Source organism: Falco cherrug, chromosome 12, assembly GCF_023634085.1.
Source record: "Falco cherrug isolate bFalChe1 chromosome 12, bFalChe1.pri, whole genome shotgun sequence".
Taxonomy (NCBI): Eukaryota; Metazoa; Chordata; class Aves; order Falconiformes; family Falconidae; genus Falco; species Falco cherrug.
This window is the reverse complement of record NC_073708.1, coordinates 14,192,528-14,213,370: the sequence shown is the minus strand read 5'-3', so window position 1 is coordinate 14,213,370 and position 20,843 is coordinate 14,192,528. Positions and strand designations below refer to the sequence as shown.

Below are 20,843 nucleotides of genomic sequence, written 5' to 3'. Positions count from 1 at the left end.
TATACTGTGTGTAGAAAGAAGGTGGGGGGTTTTAAATGCAGAAGTAGAAATTTGGAGGTCTGTGTCCTTTGTGTGTTCTGAGAGAAATATGTTGAAAATAATTACTACATGTGTTTATTGTATGGTCTACTTGTGCAATATTATCCTGCCTATCTATGTAGTTTTAAATCAGAGGAGTCCATTAGGAGGAATTCCTGGCAGATGTGAAAATATAGTAGAATCCTGGAGATAGCAAAGATACCTACATGAAACAGCAGGAAAGCCATTAATTAGGGATCATGCTCAGCCTGACTCTGACCTGGGCTGATTAAGTTTCTTCTTTCAGTCAGGGTTAGGGTGGAAGATTATACTTATGAAATCTTAAAGATGCTGGCCTACACAGAGAAAGGGCTTGAGTGAACTTTTCAGGGAGTGTCGCTGAGTGCTGACAAGGACTGACACATACCATGAGTGGCAGCAGACTTTCTGTATGACCTTGGCCGAGTCACTTAATCCCTCTGTGACTTGCTTTCCTCATCTGCAGAATTAGGTACAAACAATAATACTTCCCTGCTTCACAAGGAGCTGTGGGGATTGCTTCATTATTGTTTGCAAGGTGTGTTCAGAGACAAATAGAAAAGATGCAGTGGAAGTGTCATCATTTATTGCTGGAAACCTGTACAATATCATATACCTTGTTGATCGTGTCCTGGAAAATATGTTAACTGGCTATCTGGTATTATCAGAAACCACATGAGCCCATCATACCTTCCCTCTTCCTTTTGCTTCCTTTATGCTCTTGTATTCAAGTAGTTGTGCACATGTTGTTAGGCAAAATTAGACAACCTCCCTGCCTATCAAAAAAAAAATTGCCTTTTTCAGTGATGGCTGCTTTTTGGCTTCTGTAAATGATGAAACCTGAGACACACACCCCAAAACTACATTCACATTCTCTTACCTAGGAACATCCTGTATAGATTGACTTAAAGATAAGTAATAGATTTCCTTGTTACAGTTTCAAAGAAGTGGATCCCAAGTGTTTAAGTTCATTTTGAAGTCCAAAGGAATGTCCTAGTGTAAGCATCTCCCTCCTAGTCTAGGAGATTGAAAGAAACTCTTATAAGCTGCAGCTGTATGCTTATTAATATCAGATCTGTGCATTGTCTGATCACATGCTAGTGCAGATTTCACGAGTATCACTTATGGACATGCAGCGATGTTTCTCTCAAATTAGCCAAAACTCAATTAGCTAAACAGTGAAAATCTTTGAGCGAAGGAGAGTGCATCAGCAAAGTGAGTTTATACCAATGAGTGTTTTGTGTTATGTAGCTATGGTATTTTTGACTCAGTACTGTTGGGTTGATAAAGCTCTAAAGCTAAACTTACATTACTGAACCCTAGCTGCTCACTCATGAGTGGGCCATACATATATATGCATTGCATTAACTCCACTATACAGATTCATCCTCTAGGCCACAGGGGCTTACAAACACATTTCAACTGTGTTTGAAGTTTTCTGGATCCATAGGTACAAATTACATACAGGGAGAATTTTTCAGGCATGTGTAAGAGACCATTTAGCTTCTCTGTGACTGTGAAAGCAATGAATTTTGATTGTTAGTATTAAGGCTCCCATTTTCTGTTGGGCTGCATATCTTGGTCGTGGTATCCCTCTTCTGTACTGTCATCCGTTCCATGAACAGATGTTTACATTTACTTAAATCCAAATATAGAGTCTGGTAAATCACTAGAGAATCGTGGCTTATATGAAGTATTGCATATGTCTGCAGCCACACCCAAGCACTCACCTTAAAAGCACATGGGGACAATACTATTTGTTAGCTTGCACAATGCATGAGATAAGATTACTCAATGTTCATATGTCATTGCTGTCGCATGTGCTGTTCATGTCAGGTGTTTCTTCTGAGCAGCACATAAGTGTGTGGCATCGATAAGCTATGCACAGCCTTTTTCACCCTCATCTCTACTGTGGCAAAAAAAAGTTCAGTAGAAGTAATTCATTTGATCACTCCCTTTATATTCTTTTGTAGTCTAGTCAAACCTTTCTTGTTTTGTTCATTAATTCTCATGCAAGGCTTCCAGTGACATCATCTAACTAGGACTTTCGGGGTGTGGACCATTATTGTTATTTATAGAGGACCAGACTTAAACTAATGCTGGCAAGGTTTAAATCAGACAAGAAAAGCGCTAACATGAACAAAGACAAGATATTAAAGACAATAAGGAGTTGAAAATTTTTAATATGACAGAAGGGATAATTTTCATATATCTTTTTTCTGGAAAAATGTATAAATTACTGGTTTGCTGAATTATCAAATAGTTACACACTTATCAAGAGTACATCTAATGTTCTAATTTCCTTAAGAGTGCAAAATGTACTATGTAAATTTTAGTTGGCTCTTACAATGTACTATTTTAATGTACTATCCTTTTTTGAACAACAACATTATACTTAGTTATAACTAGAGCTATTCTGAGCAGTAATGCTACTGTATTATATGCTGTATTTTTAAGAAGAGAATATAATTATTGAACATAGCAAGTATAATGTTCCCTTATAAATAAAAAATGGGGCAATACATCAAGGCCTTGGAAATAGGATATAAATATAGACACTAGTGTAAGGCAGAAGAAATACTGGGTTTGGTGGAAAAGTAAATAACTGGTATCTCCTCATAAAGTCATTATGATACAATTTACAGAGCCTATTAAGAATCCTCAACACTCAGTTTAGGCTAGAATGTGTTTCAAAATAGCACTTTCAAGTTACAAAAAGTATGCTGTAGGATTGCAGCAGTACAAACAACCTCTTATTAGCACTGATACTGTACACTCAGCAAACCACTTTCATTTGGAGATGAAGTGCAGGATATTACAGAAATTTCTTGTAATTGTCAAAGTTGGTGTCAGAAAATCAAATTTTATTTTTAACATTTATAGGAGTTTTTTTTGGCCTTCCCTCTTTGAACAAGGAGGAAACAAAGAAAAGGACTAGGATTGCTGGGGAAGGCAGCTGGCACTTCAGAGCAGGCAAGGATATTCAGTAATAATTGTTTTCTTTGTCAGAATTTTAGAAAATAGTGTTTGTTCTCTGCCTTCCCATTCATTTTTATTGTTTCACAGAGTCAGTTTGGAGTGCTCAACAAAGGATTTATATGGTTATAATCTCACCTCTTCATATCTGTAAGACCACTTCTTAAGCACATTTTCTCTGAAATAATTTTGGAATGGTTACTGTTTTACCATATCATTCTCCCAGCACACCTGAGGTATCTAAGTAAATAGTTTGTCAATTCCCCTGTGAAGACCAAGACTCAGCGGTATATCACTACTGCATCCTGGAAGGGTAAGGATACCAGACCGTGACAAAAATAACCCTCACATCTTTTACCTTGTTATTCGTGTGTGTACGTTGACATTAGCTGAAGCGTTGTTATGCTTTCTAGCATTTCCAGTTACAATCTAAGTCACAAGACCAAAAATAATCTTTGGTTCACAAGCTGCAGAGACCAAGCTGAAGGCTGTTGAGGGTCATGAAGGCAGCTGAAAGTCATAACGTTGGTGAAGAAAAAGGAAACAGGCTGCTTGGTCTGATTTGCTTTAAACAGCTTTTAGTGAAAACAAAATATTTCTAGAAAACTCTGCCAGGGTTTACAGTCCTTTATTCAAGAAGATACTCTTTTGCTTAGATGAGTAGCTGACGTCCCCTGTGTCCACCATGTACCCTTTAAAACCTTCCCCCACTGCCCAGTAGGGATCCCTTTCCTTTCAGTGCTCTGGCCTCTCTCCCATGTTCCCTGGCTTGTTCTTAAAATGAATTGACTCACCCTTGGTGGCACAAGACTGATGTGATTATTTTAAAGAAAGGCCAGCTAACTCTCTCTTTGTGGGCTGCCATACAATCAGAGACCCAAAAACCCCCAAACCATGGCTAAGACTGAAGGTGTTCCAAGCACCAGGGAAGTCCATGTGCATACTGTGTGGGGCTGATCTGCACTTGCACAGTAGTTTCAGTACATAGCAAACTTTGTAATCATGGTTTCACCAGAGTCAGGAATTTACCAATAGTTCAGTTTGTATTTAATTTATGATCTCAAAAGTGTCCTTGCAAGTGTGGAGCCCTGAAAAAGACTTTTTTAAACTGGAAGTTATGGAGTACAGGTAAACTAATACTGAATCAGTGTCCTGTGCTTGATTCAGTGGAAATACTGTTCCTTTGAAATAAACCGCAAGCAATATGTTGTGTAAGATCTGGGACAGCAGGTTTACAACTCTCACATTGTAAACTAATGGTCTGAGTCTTCACCAGCTTATTCAATATAGTATTTTATTAGTGTTACAACCAACATAAGCGTATTGTTTATCTATGTTTCTTCATAACCATAATATTACTGAGATGACAGCAAATCATTGCCTGACGTTTACATATCTGCCTGTCAAACCAAGTATTCATGGAGTACTCATTGCTGCTCAGAGTAGCCTGGAGTAATAGTTCTGACCCCTATGGTTACCTCTCAGTACCTCCTAGCTGGTAGTGAAGGAGGTCTTGCATATATGTATTTCTGAGATGCCATCTCTTTGTTTGTGTTTCTAGTGTGATCAGTTAACATTCCTTTACTGTGTCATTTCTTTGACCGTGTTGCCAGCACGCTGTTGCATTTGTGGTGTGTAGCGTGCATTTTCATTGCTATTTATAACATTGGTATCAATGATAAGTTTGGTGGTACAGCAAGAGAAGGAAGATTGTGATCTCTTCCCTGATGGATAGTAGCAGATAGGAAGTAATGTCTTTCACAATGGAAGAATATAAAAAAAATGGACTTGTTAATTAAAGGTAATTAACTGAAAGAGAATACAGTTAGTTAAATACTAAAAATCTTTAAAATAGATAATGTTCTTAAAATACAGCATTTTGAATTTTAAGTTCATTTAAAATGCACAGACATCAAGAAGTTGAAGTTTCTTGTGAAGAGTCTTTGGTTTGTGGATTTTCTGGAATTGCCTGGTTAAATAGAGATGTCTGTCATATTGTTAAGGTCCTTGAATGCGCACCAGAGAAGGGCAACAGAGCAGGTGAAAGGGCTGGGAGGAATGTCCCATGAGGCGCAGCTAATGAGTCTGGGTTTCTCTGGTTTTGAAAGAAGGAGGCTGAGGGGCAACCTCATTGCTTCTACAGCTTCCTGAGGAGGGGAAGTGGAAAGGGAGGTGCTGATCTCTTCTCACTGGGACGTGGGGATGGTTCAGATCAACACCAGAGGTTTAGATTTGACATTAGGAGATGTTACGTTAGGAAACATTTCTTTATCGAGAGGGTGGTCAAACATAGGAACAAATTTCCTAGAGAGGGGTTTAGTGCCCCAAGCCTGTCAGTGTCTAAGAGACATTCGGACAGTGCCCTTGATAACATGCTTTAATTTTTGGTCAGCCCTGAAGTGGTCAGGCAGTTGGACTAGACAGATGATCGTAGATCACTTCCAACTGAAAATATTCTATTCTATTCCACCTGTTATCCAGCTTTTGGTCTTCTCCCAGTCTTCAGCAGACACCTTGTGAAAATGCTTCTGAAGAGGAAAAAAAATGTTTACTTTTTAATGCAGGTCAGATGCAGTAACTTCATATCCTTCTCACAAGGTACATGAGATAAAAGACGCTCATCAGCTCTTTGCTCTGAGAAAATGCTCAGTGGTGTTACGATGATTGGAATTTTCCATGTCCTTTCCAACTGTAAGAAAGAAGTGAAGAACTAGCAGCAGAGTACTCTGAGGTCAGCTTACACAGACCAGCAGAGAATATTTTACCAGAACTGCTCATGGCATATTACTAAGGCTTTTGTGTAGTTAGCATCCTAGTTTAGGCTATCAGCCTTCAGAAGCCTTGCCTACCCCAGATGCCTAGTTAGAGGTCAGAGGGGGCATGACTCACCCCTGAGGAGCGTGTGCTGGCATCGCCCCACCTGGGCAGGGGACTCCCACCTGCCCTGGCCTAATTTCCACGGCAGAGGCACGGCTGGCGCCGATTGGCTGTGCCGGCTCCCCGCCCCGCTGCCGATTGGCTGAGCCTCCCGCCTCCTCTCTCTCATCTGGCTGGGGCACCCGCGCTCCTGGCTCCAGCTCTTCCACACTGACCATAGAGGGACCAGAGGATGCCCACACATCAGCGTTCTGTTGATAAGGTGTGTTGTTGGGAATGCGGTGGACAGGGTGCACGCTAGCTGGTGGTATCTATTCTCAAAAGCTAAAGAGTAAGTCTGTGGCTCATCAAGAGCATCTAGGAGGAGAAGAGAAAGGAGGAAAATACTCATAAAGGATGGGATTAGAAAGGGGTATTCAGAACTGAGTCTTAAACTGTTGGCAGGATGGACCTGCCAGGACTGTTTTTTTCAAATTACGGAGGGGTATTTATCATATTAAGTAAATGCTCTATATTTAAAGGCTTTTAAAACAACTTTTGTCTCTGTTCAGAAGTTTGCCCAAGGCTCTGGAGAAGCAAACCGCCAAAGTGTCTCTTCTTGAGTCCACTAGACTTTGAATGCAGTAGCTAACTAACTAGCACTCAGGGATTTAATTGTTGGCCTGAAGTTGTATTAGACTAAATGTGGAAGATGATTCTTAACGTAGCAGCTCAGGTACTGCAAAAATGAGGGTCACATAGGCTCACAAGGAAAAGGGATTGCATCTGTGATAAAAAGAAAGAATTAGAAATTATCTATCAGATGAAGGAACTGAGATACAGTTAATTTTTTATAATTATATCCAATTAGAAGCTTGAAAGTAATATTTATTTGCCAGAATTGCCTATGCTCCTATTTTATAAATTTTTACTTTCTTGACATTTTTCATGGACAAAAGGTAAATTTGTGATGCAAGATCACCTGATTGCGTTGAGTATGTATTGGAGCTCAAGGACCATGGAAATTATTTTCTGCTTTTGTCTCAGGTCTGGACTTGGAATTTTGTAAATATGCCAATATCTCTGTTCCTCATCTAAAATGAAGTTAAAAGAGTGGGATGATGAGACTCTTAGGATATCTCTGGAAGCATTAAATTGGAGAGCTGATGCAAAGAGAAGGCATCTCAACCACGTTTCAACTTGTTGTGGTTGTGTTTCTGGCTCTCTCCTAGCTAGAATAAGAGGAAAGGATGTTTCAGACTGGTTTTCTTTTGTAGCAGAGTGCAGCTCCAGACAATTTTCCAATCCTAGCTGAACTAGTGCTAAGGACTCTGCTTTGAAACAGAACATGTAATTAGAAACAGATTTTTTTTCCATCTCTCCATGAGTCAGACAAAGATTTCAACAACACATACACCAGTTCTTATTAAATCACTGTTTACCACATCTGTTAATATAATAGCACCTACATGCTGTACTTAAAATTTAATTAGAGGTGGGCCACGTCAAAATTGTCACAAGAGATTGGATAACCGCACCCAGCATCCTGATACCAAAACATAATGCTTACCAGGATCCCATTTAAGTGACATTTTCATGAGACTTTTGGGAGGGATAGTCTTCATCTGCTCTAAAGACATAGTAATGTGCATATATAGCTTTCCTGGTTGCTGCACTTACTGGTTGTGACACCGTGCAAAGCTTCATCATCTTCCTATAGGAAATCTTTCAACACTTCAGTGACCTGCTTTATTATCTGTTGACTCAGTGGCTTTTTAAAAAGTCGTTTAAGTTCAGAGTTAAGTGCATGGGTGTTTGGAATTGCGTTCTGAAGTTTCGCTCCCCTGCTTGCAGATGCTTCTGCTACTTACTGCCTTAGCATATACAAACCCAAATGGTCTTAAGCATTCATGCACAAATTAAGCTGCACAGGTAGATGATACAAATTGAACATATCTCCCACGTTGTGTTTGAAATGCTTTAAAAAATCTCAAGTGAATACCTCCATATCCCATAAGGTAATCCTGTAGCAAACAACATGCAAAACAGCATTATTAAATACTTCTTGTGATTTAACAGTTGTATCAGCATTTTTGTAACTGAAACAGTGAGATATTCTTAAGATATAATGACCACAAATTATGTGGTGTCATGGTTAAATGCTTAGACTTCGAACATGGGACAAAATCTGGTATTAAACACCTGAGATTACTACTGGGAAATGTTTCCGTTCTTTCTTGTAAACAGTTTGCTGCCGGTGTCAGTACTACAAGTAAATTTCAAAGAAAATACACTTTCCACTGACAGTCCTTAAAGACTGGACTTCAGTCCTGCCTGTTAGTTATTTTTATGAATTTCGGTACTGGGTATAATTTATTCTTAACCCATAGGAAGCATGTACTAACAGCTTAGTATTTTTATTAAGTATATTTTACATTTAGAAGTTCCAAAGGACTTTGTGGAAGTCTTTTAAGTCCTTCAGGAAACAAGTATTTTGAAAAACTTGTCAGAGTTCTCTAGTGCATTTAACAAGAGATTTCTTGGCTGTCTCTTGGAAGTGGGAGTAGGCAAGCAGGCAAAAGAGAGCATGGTTACCGTGGTTATGTCTACAAAAAGCAGTTTGAGAGACTAAGGATTGTGTCTTAGTTCTTGTATAATGAAGGAGCTGAGCTAAATCTGTCAGCTCAATAATGAGGAAGCTTGTTTCAAGCCTTTTCTAGTCCAAAGCCATAATGCAGCAGAAAAGGCTGTTAATGGATCGCTGTCATGTAACCAGAGAATTTAAACTTCCATTAATAATTCAATATTTTAAAATGGAAATATTTGTGTCATTTATTGCACTATTCTGTCAGCGTATCTAGGTATCTTATTTCAATTTATTTTCTTTAAAACAGATGAATGCGATGAAAGCCCAGCTTTCTAGGCTTATTCTGTTTCCTGCCTTGGAGAAAAGCAAATACTTGTCAAACATGATAACTATTAAAAAGAAATTGCTATAAACTATATTGTCTTTTTGTTCCACAGATGACGAGACACTCCTGCTTTGTTTTTTTGTTCTGTGGGATATTTTTGCCCAGAATCCTTGGTTTTCCACAGACAAACACCTCAATTGATTGTGATTCTCTGTTACCAAACTATGAAGCCGAACCACAGTCATCTGCACCACCATATATTATTGCTGTATCTTTTGATAACTTTGAGCCAGGAAACGAAATCAAAGGTAAATAATCTGAATGACATAAAACCTTTATCTGTGTCTCCCAGAATTATCAGTTTTCACCAAAATTCCCCCATTTGTGTCTCAGTCTAGTTGAATTTATTTTTTAATTTCAATTTCAATCTCTTTCATCTATACCTGAGATATTAATCTGTTTTAAAATGTTAATATGTGTATATTGTGTAACTGAAAATATATTTTTTTTATTTTCCTTATCTAATAAATAGATCTTAATTTTATGTTACAGTCTTTGACAAAATTAAAATGAAATGGGACAGCTGGCTAAACTGGACTAATAACTAGTTGCTTTTTAACTTTGTATTTGAGTGTTTGCTGTTGTACCAGGCCTCTGCAATACAAAGGGATCCTAGTCATTAGACATTCACATGCCATCAACTTAAAGGAAAATAAAAATTCAGGATGAAGTATAAGACAGCTCAAGAGTGAGACATTTTGAGTCATCCTTCTAAGAGCTGCATCCCAGATTTTATCAGATTGCAGGAGGTGGAGCTATGGTGGTTTAAACCACCCTTTTGTTTTCCTAATCCAAATTGCTTGCTGGATGGAACACCTTGACAGCCTTGTTTCTCTACACTGCGATGCCATCTCATGGTGTTGTCACACTTTAAGTGGCTTGTGAATGCTTCTTTTTCTAGCCATTTGCTAGAAGCAGCGAGGAAGTATTAGCGGGTTGTAACGAATCACATGTCCTTTGTTGATCTCAGTGGCTGAAAAGGAGCATTATTCACTAAGTAGCTACTGTCTAGCTGGGATTCTGTTTTACCTGAACCTAGTGGCATGGATGTGCTTCCACAGAGAGTGATATGTAGGGAGAAGAATGGAGAAGCGTTAGAGTCCTGTTACACCTACCATTCTTGGAAAAACATCTGTGGGTAGCTCCTTTGAGGATGGGAGAGCTGTTTGATTACTGATAGATATTTTTAAAACAGTAATCCCAGCAAAATGATGGATGGCGCTCGTTTTCTATTGCTTCAAATTGTAAGCATCGGGTACCTGTTCTCAGGGAGCTGCATTAAGTTGCCCTTCCATTGTGTATGTTGCAGTGCATGGCATGTGCCAGCGCACTTACAGTGTGTGCTGTAACACATCTGTGCTTGATTTAACACTGCATTCAAACGCTGGATGTCATCCTTCCTGTGAGACCTATAAAAAAACGGTGAATTAGAACTGCAAGTTGATGACAAATTGGAAGACTAATTATGCAGCTGTTTGGAAACACCAAATTATCAAAGTCTAATTGGTCCTTGCCTTGACTTCTGTGTCATTCTGAGTTTATCGGTCCTTATTTTTAATGACTACACATATCTTTGGGCGTAAACCATTGTTCTGATGTTATTTGTGAAGGTGCCCAATATTGGCATTAGCAGAGCAAGTTTGTGATAGATCATAACAAATTTGATTGTGCCCCTTGAAATTTAACTTTAATTTGGATACACAAAACATGAAACTGCTCTCTGCCATATTTTTGTGAGCTCCTTCAGTAACAAAATTTGCATAAAATTGGGTAGTTCATAACTATCAATTTTTTGCATTTAATATAGAACATGAGAGCCAAACTGTCTAGTTTATCTTTTTCCAGTTGTAACATACACACACACACACACAAAAGGTTCTGCAATGTAGCCTTAGGCAAAAGTTAATCTTTTCTTTTGAAACAGAGGTAGAAAGAAATGCAGTTCTCTCTCACCCCTAGCTATTTTGATTTTGTAGGGCTGATTAGACAGAAAGTAAATAACCTTTTGGTCAGCAGGGCCATTGGCCAATGTTCTTAGCGTGCATGGGAAGCAAATAAGATTAAGAAAGTTGTAGTCATTTGATAAAGGATTATTACTTTTAAAATTGTCAGTAAATCATATCTTTATGTTTCTTTACATAGAAATGCCTCTCCAAATTTCTTCCTTTTCCATTATTACCATTCCCCTGAAAATTAATAAAAGCTGTAATAACCACAACATTTTTAAAAATTGTACAAGGTTTTAAGTAATTCCTGTACATGTAGGCTTGTGCTTTGGGGCGAGGGAAATTAGTTGTTAGACTTCTAAGAGGTTTTCATTGTGTATGAAACTTAAATTTCTCAAAATGTCTGTTTTCACAGTGACTCTAGAAGCACTTCAGGGTGTTGGTTTTAAAGGATTTAATCTACAAGCTCGAGAAATAGATGGAGATGTTCCTGTTGGTACTTTTAAAATTACAGATCCAAACACTAAAGCCTTGGAATGTCATAACATGACGGTATGTGTTCAGTCTTACTTGCTTAAGCTTGGTTTCCTTTTAAATACTTTTATCGGACTTCATAGAAGTAGTGAGCATTTTTTATATGGCAAAGTTGTTCCATCAGTAGAGTTTAAAAATTTAGACTTTCTCAAGAAATACATATATCTTCTATATGTGATATGAATCTAATGTAGAAGCTACCTGGCACTTTTTAGGAGGACATCAGTGTTACCTGTTGTAGTAGAGACAGTTCCTCATAATAAAGGTAAAAGTCACTTTTGCATCTTATATAATTATATGTATTTCTCTTTAATTGCAGAATTCAGCAGTAAGTCAAGCAAATTCAGATGTGAAACAGAAAGTTACAACAACATGGATTGCTCCACATGATGTTAAAGATCTTCAATTTATGTAAATAATTGTTTAACTTCTTTTTGCCTTGAAATTTGATTTCTATGGATTATTTTGAAATGCATTTGTGTTGCTATTTCTGATGTTCTTGACTTGCCATAATCATAGTTTTTTTCATAGTTTGTCGTAACTTTCCACTGTGTCATTAAGTAACATGATTTCCATTTCAAGGTATAATTATAAAAGGTAAACACTGTCCCACAGATGTTAATATATGTAAATAATTTCATTAAGCACAGTGTTATTAATGGATCTTTGAGTAAACAGTTTTTACACTTTGATCACTTTAATTATAAGAGCAACAATATGAATTTAACTAGTTCCCTGAATAAGTGAAGTTCCAATGCTATTCAATTTCAACTTTTTTCATTTTATCCTATGCTTAAGGTGACTTTTCTTGCAGATCTGAAGCTTGTAAAAATAGCATCTGCTCTAACAATATGCATGTTTGATGTAATTGGAAAGCATCTAAATATTTGATAGCTTGATATTGTTTGAAGTGTAGATTTACAATAGGGGCATTTGGCCTTGTTTCATTAAATCTTGAGGAATACAGAAAGGGGCGAAAGAACACAAATTAAAACCACAATCACTTCCACTCATTAATGCTATGAAAATCAGTTCACAACCATAGATACAGATTTTTTGAAGCAGGAAAGAGGTGTGACAATTTTTATGGACATTTGAGCTGATACTCTCCACTGCAGTCAGTGCTCCTTCATAGAGTCCATTCCTTTTCTGCCCCTCCTCAGCACCTATTTTATTTATCTTCAAATTGATGTTGGATGACAATACAGTAACTGGAAAAGTGTTCTGTGAAATGATGATGTTCTTTTCAAACTTGTACTGTATACCCTTAAAACCAAAACAGAGTGGATTTTCTTGGCTGGGAGTAGGGGGGAAGGAGAGTTTATTAGTATTTTATACTGAAATATTTTGATAGAAAAATAATAATTATTTTATTTTCTTTCCAGTGCAACTGTTGTTCAAGATTTGGAGAAATTTTGGGTTGGAATTCAAAGCAAAACTCTCACACCTACACATTCTCCATCAGTCAATGGGACAGGAAAAAGTAAAAGGAAGGTATGTTTTGAGTGTATTGGCATACTAGAAATTAATACAATAAATTAAAATATCTTTGACTTGATACAAGACATACATTTGTTGTCATGTATTCATTAACTAAGGTGGCCAAAATCATTAGATATTTTCAAAGCTTTTAATTTAAGTATCTAGTCCTCTTTCTAAATCGATGAAAAAATAAAATAAATATTATTTCTCCCCCACAGAAATAAGGAAACTAATAATTAGTTATCAAAAGAATCCATATCATAAAGACAAATAAAACTGGTCATAAGAACTTTACTGTAATTCTCGTGTAACTGTGCTATTCTTAACTGCTGCCCCAGTCCCTGGGAACTATAGCTGTGTAGCATATTCTTAGAAATGCGTTTGTTTATTTTTTGGTCAAGAATTATGCTTATATGAAACATCTGAAATATGATAGGCAGCTAAATTAAAGAAAGTATGTTCAAATCTACCATATTGGTTCTTGACTGTAGCAACACTGATTTACGTTACCTTGTGATCTAACCAAGAGTGAATACCTGTCTTCTATCCCTTGCTTTACTAGAGGTATTTCCTGTTTCCTATAATAAATCAGGGTGGTTTTTTTCCAGTAAATAATTTGCAAATGTTTCCTCTTTTTTTTTTTTTTTTTTTTTTTCCACAGCTTATGATAGAACTAGAATGTAACAAGGTAAGAGCAATTTTTCTTCAATTTCCCAAATTTTGGTTACCTCAGATTTAGAATTCCTATACTACTGGTCCACTTGTTTCATGGTTTAGCATGAAGATTATGTGGTACCATTCAAGAAACTTTCCTAGCAAGAGCTCATTTATGCTGCCAATTTTGCATGCGGTTTTGAAGGTGTTTTATTTTTAATTAGTGAACATCAGTTCTCAATGTGTAAGGTACCGTAAGCAAGGAAACACTTCCTCACTCAGACCATGAATGTGAATTCAGTCGACTTCCTGTTTAAAATAGTCTGGTATTTATACACCAGTCAATAAACAGTAACTGGAACCTGTACTTTCTTGCAGCGTGGAGGGACTTACACAACACAAGGCCGATGCATCATGGTAAGTATTCTTTCTCCAAAGACATTGCCATAGTGCTAATTGGCCAAGACCTCAAGACCTAGTCAATAGCTGCTTCTAGTAACACCTTTATCCCTCTTGTCACTCAGTTTATTTTTCTTTTTTTGACAATTTACTTTGATTGATTAAAATCCCAAACTCTCTAAATGGTTGTCAGCCTTGTTACCATTTCCTCCTGCAGGTTGTCCCTCGCTAATCTGCAGTAATTTCTAACCAAAGTTTTCTTTTTTCAGTCTTCCCTTTTTAGTCATAGTGCTGGCTTACTTTTCAAGATCACTTACTTCAACAAATCTGAAACCTTGCTTTTTGCAAATTATGATCTAGATATAAGATTTAACTTTATTATTTTTTTCTGAAAACTATCACCTACAGCTCAGTGAAGAAGCCTCTCTTTCTTCTCTTTTTTCCCAGAAAATATGCCCTACATTTATAATGTCAAGTGATTACACAGTCATATCAGTAAAAAGTTTTTATATACTTTTTAATGATCTTGACAGTGAAGTCTCTTCCTCAATGATGGACATCAAGTGTATAAGGCCAGATAAAAAAGGGTGCAAGCAGCAGAATTATGTTAATTTATACCAGCTGCTTTAGTATAGTTTTGATTATTTGGCTTTAAACATCTCTGAAATAATTTTCATAATATCAGTTGGTAGAATGAAGTCACAGAAAACTACTTCGCGTGTTCTTCCTTGTCCCACCAAGTAGATAATTCTTTCCTAAAAATCACTTATATAAAAATAATTTTTCTGCAAAATAATAAATAGCATTTTTCTTTCTTTACAGGTTGGACCTTCTGGTTCCTCTCAGAACAGCTATTCGGGCAGTCAGGTAAGAGTTCCAGCTTCCAACATTTGCACTTTTCCCTCTAGTAACCTTGAACAACTAAAATTCTGTAGCTACAGGGTACTGAGGTGATTTAATACAGTACTGAAATATCATCTTTGCTAGTTAACACAGAATGCCAGGGTTTTTCATCCAGTAAACTGTATGTTCAGTACCTGGACTAGGTTCAACTACCTACACTCTGTTGAACTCAGTAGCTTGCTCAGTATTCTTACCTCCAAGATGCTTCACCACCTCTGATTTCATGCATTAAGCATTTTTGTCAAGCAGTAACTTGACCCTTTTGAGGAAAAACAATAAAATTCCTTCCATCTTCCTAGAGGATTCCTACCTATGTGTTCAGATGTGCATGCAAATACAGTCACAAACCATTGGTTTTATAGTTTGAGACAACTGGCATGAGAATGAAGCTGTAGTTATTAATTCATTAGACTATTTTTCTTTTTTTATAATCAAGAAAAAAGGGCTAACTATACTTGTATGTCACTGTCTTCTCCATTAAAATTTGCAAAATTTCTTCAAACTTCACCAGATATTCATGCATATATTAAAGTGCCAGTATAACGTCTGTATCACTTTTAACACCCGATTATATTTGCAGTTCAAAAATTTGGGGATTTCACTGCCTAGTTAGCTTTTTAAAACTTCTGTGGTATGTATGTCTGTATTCTCATTGATCACTTTCACTCCTTTAATCACAGAAATACATGCTTAAGTTTTACTCTATTATCTCCATCACTGTAATACACCTGTTTGCACTTGAACTGTCAGATGCTTTCTGGTATGTCTCCAGTTTCTTGAATAGAGCTTCTCAAGGCTATATTTCTTTACTACTTTACTAATGATTGTGTTTGTTAGTGAATTATCTGGTAATATTCCATTTGTTCAATTTTCACTGCTTGTAAGTGGAATTACCAGATCCTGAGACATAGCAATTATTTTGATATATATACTAAATACTGATTTTCTTCATTGTATTTCTTTCATATGCAATACATACTCTTTTTGAAGACTTGAGTTGATTATCTTGTCACGTAACTACCTGAAGTTATTGGGTTTTTTCTAATATACAGACCATTTGGTAAAACAATTTGTGGATTTTGAAAGGTCACATGACCAATGACAAAGTTATATGAAATCCAGATGATGACTAATGTCTCATACTAAATTGGAATTGTTACAGCCAGTTGCCAGTGAACTGGTAAACTCTGTTCTTGCTTATTCCATATTTGCACATACATGCTGTCAGTTGCACAGCTTTTCATGCCATAAACAGCAGGGCTTTTTTTTTCCTACACACCCCACTCCCACGCCACCCCCCACCTTTTTTTTATTTTACATGGAAATATTTGACTTCTGTTTTAATTTCAGAGTGGAGTAGTTTATACAATAAGCAGGAATGGATGTGGCCCTGTAAGTACTTTTCTTACATTTATTTGTTTGTCCCCTACATAATTATAGTAACTCCTAGCCTTCAATTGCATTATTTATGTACATGTTCACATGGGGAGTGTCCGTTACAAATAGAAAATAAAGAAGAGAAAGCTAGATTAATATTACAGTTTATTCAATGATCTGAAGTAGCTGGCAAACAGAGATGTTTAAAAATTAAATAGAAACATGTAGATAATAGAATAATGAAAAAAGGACCGGAAGGGGTTATCTGTTGCACCAGCATTACACTCATTATACAGGTTGCCTATTCTCCCCTTCTACCCAGAACAAGACTGGCACAAATTGGTCTACATGTTCTAAGTTGTTCCTCCCCCAGAAGTAATCACACAGATGTCTACAATAACTAAGGCTACTTCAGTTTTTCATTCTTTTCATGCAGCAGGGAGACTTGTGAAATTATGAATCCTAGACACACCAAGCCAGTCATCCAGAAATAGGTGAAAGATACAAAAGTGCTCTTATGTGGTGCTGAATACATAGCTAAAGCATTTTTATCAAGATGGTGACTAATTGTGTGGACTGAAATACTTGCAGATTTATGTCAATTATATATCAGTATTTTGGTTTCCTTTCAGCATTTACAAGATAAGATTTTTATTTTTTAACACAAAGTTATTATGCTTAAACACTTACTTAGTATAAAAAATGAGAAAAAACCCATGAATGATAAACGAAACAGTCAAGTTTACTCTTTCTGTGTCAATGACAGGGGTTTTGTTTGGTTTTCACAGTATAGCAATTAAAAAAAATAAGCTAGTCATGTAGTTCTATTGCTAAGCTCTATCAGTTGCCACTTCAAAGTAGAAAAATGGCAATGAGTCAGCACCAAGAGGAACAACGTTTCCAAACATGTAAAATATTTATGTCTTCAGTACTTGTAAAATGTAAAATTCGTCACAATGTCTATTGGGTTTTTGCAAAGAGCAACAAAATTACAGTTTTGGGAGAGACTATTGATTGTATTAATAGTAATAAGGGAGATTTACTTTAAAAAGGGACCTGTTACTATTTATGCTGGATGCTGTTATTTTATATTTGATTGACTGTAAATCAAGAAGGTGTTAATTTTTTATTTCTTTCCAGTTTCTGTCTCCTGATTTTTACATATATGTGTACATACTTGTTACATACATAATACGTTTGAGTAACAAGCATTGTATTAAATCTTTATAATTTATTTCTATTAAAATAATGTAGTGACAGTGCCTGGTTTAGGATGTTTCATGAGTGCCACTAGATAATCACTAATATTCAAAGGGCTAATGTGCCTGGCTCTTACATTCACACATGGGTGTTCATGCATTAATAGTGGAGAGAACAATACTCTCCTTGTCATCTATTCTTTACATACCCTACATAAGGATTGGTCAGAATTGAGGGTGACTAAAGTGTACCTTTTCTTCTTAAGCAATTATAGAAGAGAAATAACTGGTTTCATTTTCTTCTTAGGGAGGTGCTGCTGATGCATATAGCCAAAACGCCTGTAAAGATGTAAGCTGGTTATACATGTATTTACTGATTGTCTACTACTGTGTTAGCTCATCTCCTTAGTGCAAACTGCATTTGGTTCTCTTCTGCAGAGCTATATTATTCTTCCTAAATATATTAAGGAAAATGGTAGTAGTCCAAGGTGGTATTCTCAGATTAAACCCCCAAATTAAAAGGTGTTACATTGTCACTTCCTTGAAGCATAATAATTTATGTTATAGGGGCTACTCATCACCTATTATAAACGCCTAATTTATTAGCCTACTAAAATATCAGCATTCTTACTGTATAATGCTTTTTATCTGTTGGAGTAATTAACTTTGGATGTTGCATATTGTACAATATTATTTGGGTTTCTTTACTATCTTTGTGTATTAATCCAATAATCCTTTAGTTAGTAGAGAAATTTCTATTGTCAATCTCATTTATTTAATTTTCACCTGAAAACAGATACATTTTGAAATCTAACATACTTACATTCTATACTTGCTTTCATGATTTTAAAAATGTTATCAGAAAGACAACATACCCTCTAATGTTTGTTGGGATCTCAAACCCTAGCCAAGAAACTGCTTAACCATATGCTTAACTTTAAATACATCATTAATTTTATTAATTTCTAAATATTAAATAATTTAAATTTTGTTTAATATGTAGCTGTAAACTGTATTTGTGATAGAGCAACATTAATCTTATGACTATAGTAAAAAAAAAGTTGGAAAACTTTCACTTCATTTACTTTTAAGCAAGTTCAGTATGTATACTTTACTATTGCCCTACATTTATTTAAGTATGGATGAAATCAGTTTGATTTGTAGTATACATCCTCCAGGGAAAAAAGCAATGACTTCTAGATATAATTAACAAATCACTATATAAATAAATACCTGATTTATGTTTTTATTTCAGAGTGCATCCTCATCCAGCAGTGGCCTTATTTATGGCAAGGTAACTATGTGCTTTCCAACAAGTTTTCAGTTTCCTAAGCTACTCAGAAACTAAGCAGTTATGCCCAAATTTTACCAAACAATAATAAAAATCATGGAAGGGGATGAAGGAAGACTGTCTTCAAATAGTTAAGTAATAATCATATTTGGAAATAACTTCAACAGATGAGTCAAGTGTTTAGTGGATGTTAGAATTTTGTTACTTCTGCTTTGCACAGAAACTCAATTATATTCTGGAAATGAACACCCGTTACTTTTATTGTGATTTTCCAAAAGTCAGTGCTTTTTTTGGATAATTACTAAGAATTAAAAATATTTTTGTGGCTTTTGCCTGTGCAATTATACATGTGGGTTGATGAAATGGAAAACTGCTGCACATTATTTTAAACTTCATTTAACACCTTTCTATTCTTCTGGTGCATCCCATTTATTGCAGTAAATATTTCAATGATAAGGCTTTTAGTTTTGAGGGGGTGGGTTCTGCAGTTTGGGTTGGTTTCTTTTTTGATGAAGATAGAAGAGATTAACTTTTTTAACCAATAGATTAGGTTCTTTATAAACAATTTCCAATCTTATGTTAGAGAAAACATTTGCTGCTTTTATACAGTGCTGTGTAAAACTAGAAAAATAATTAGAGTTTGTAGAAAAAAAAAATTAAACCAGTTGATTTCAGTTGTTCATTTATTAATTGCCACTACACTAATAATTTTATTTAGAATCTTTTGTTTGGTACTCTTGAGAATTTATTAGCTATAATGTTCTTGTGGAAAATAGTGCTGTAGTTAATTTGGCATGCATTTACTTAACCAAAGATTCTTTATTCTTTACAGTCTGTCCCTTCAGGCAGTTCAGATTCCAGTAAGAAGGTAAGCACTCTCTTTTCAGTTCAAAGGGGAAAAAATTCTTCTCGTAACTTGGCATGACTCTTTATTTCAGTGGTACTACAGTTCCTTTTACCGGTTAAGACTTCTAAAGTTTTTAACCCAGATTGATTCATATGATTTGAATCAGTTTGGTTCTTAGATGCCTTATACTAGCTAGCTGTGCTGTGGTGGCTTTTGTTGATAGTTGACTTAACTGTATATAAAATAAAAAAAAATGTTTATGGGGATTTGTTTTAAAAAAGTTAGGATAGTGATTGTGATTAAGATTTTTAGGGATATAGATGACATTATTATTCAGATGGGGCTGGAGAGTGAGTATGACTCAAAGTGAAATCAATAGTATTTGTATTACTGTTGAATTTGACTTATTCAATATTTACGTGGACCCTTCCTCTCAGTTCTGTCCCCAGGAAACTTGGGCCTAATACTGTGGTGTGTTCAGTAAACACCAAGTGTACCCATTCGTTTTTAAAATGTCATACTTCTCCCTGGTTTATACTGCAGTTCCTTACTTTTGATAGCACCGAATCTTCTCTTGCTTTTTACACCACTGGATAATACAAACTGGTTTCCATATAAAAAAAAAAAAAAAAAGGAGCGGGGGGACACATGACTTTGGCTTAACTTTTTTGAATTAATTCAATATTAAGCCTCTTTTTGGCATGATACTGAATAAAAAGAAAATAAATTGATCTTCCAGTTTCGGTTGGGAAGTTGAAGATCAAAAAGGACACACAATATAGGCCAGTGGATATGGTACAATATATGAAATCCTGCTTCTGCCTTTACAGCTGAGTCATTGTGTGACTAGAAGCAAGTCTTTTACCTACTTAGACTCTTTTGTAAACCATGTATACATACATATTTTTCTTTGCTTGGTAGTGTGCATTAAAATTTTCTATAAAAATGGTATTTTATAGAAATTATTATTCAGAGCATTATTATCAGTCTCTAAATTTAGAAAATTCTGTATTATTAATTTTTCTAACATATTTAACTATTTAAATAAACGCTATGATGAGTAAACTGCTTTCTCTGATTTCTCTATAGGTAGTGGTCATTGCCAACAGCAACCCTTTTCCACCTGTGGTAAGTGGCTTTTCTCTATAATGCTCAGAATTTTGACTTAAAAATCTTTCAAATACCTGCATGCTTAATTTGTCGGAAAGATTCCTGGTACACAGAGACAACTCTTTGGTGGGCAAGGTTTACCCTAGGTGCATAATTATCTTCAGGCAAAGCCAGTAGTAAGATAACTACAAATCTCATGATTCTAAGACTGCTGTTAGTACTTGGAGAGATATTTGGATT

General features: G+C 35.9%; 1 protein-coding gene across 1 annotated transcript in view; it reads left to right on the top strand.

Moving 5' to 3' along the window:
- Positions 1 to 20,843, top strand: part of LOC129737194 (uncharacterized) — a 49,415-nt gene that overhangs the window by 22,453 nt on the left and 6,119 nt on the right. The window contains exons 3-14 of the mRNA XM_055724960.1: positions 8,967 to 9,109; positions 11,223 to 11,359; positions 11,661 to 11,752; positions 12,727 to 12,835; positions 13,485 to 13,511; positions 13,856 to 13,894; positions 14,699 to 14,743; positions 16,130 to 16,171; positions 17,663 to 17,704; positions 18,611 to 18,649; positions 19,479 to 19,514; positions 20,583 to 20,621. Of these exons, the coding sequence (XP_055580935.1) occupies positions 8,967 to 9,109; positions 11,223 to 11,359; positions 11,661 to 11,752; positions 12,727 to 12,835; positions 13,485 to 13,511; positions 13,856 to 13,894; positions 14,699 to 14,743; positions 16,130 to 16,171; positions 17,663 to 17,704; positions 18,611 to 18,649; positions 19,479 to 19,514; positions 20,583 to 20,621 (790 nt within the window). The remainder of the gene's footprint in view (positions 1 to 8,966; positions 9,110 to 11,222; positions 11,360 to 11,660; positions 11,753 to 12,726; positions 12,836 to 13,484; positions 13,512 to 13,855; positions 13,895 to 14,698; positions 14,744 to 16,129; positions 16,172 to 17,662; positions 17,705 to 18,610; positions 18,650 to 19,478; positions 19,515 to 20,582; positions 20,622 to 20,843) is intronic.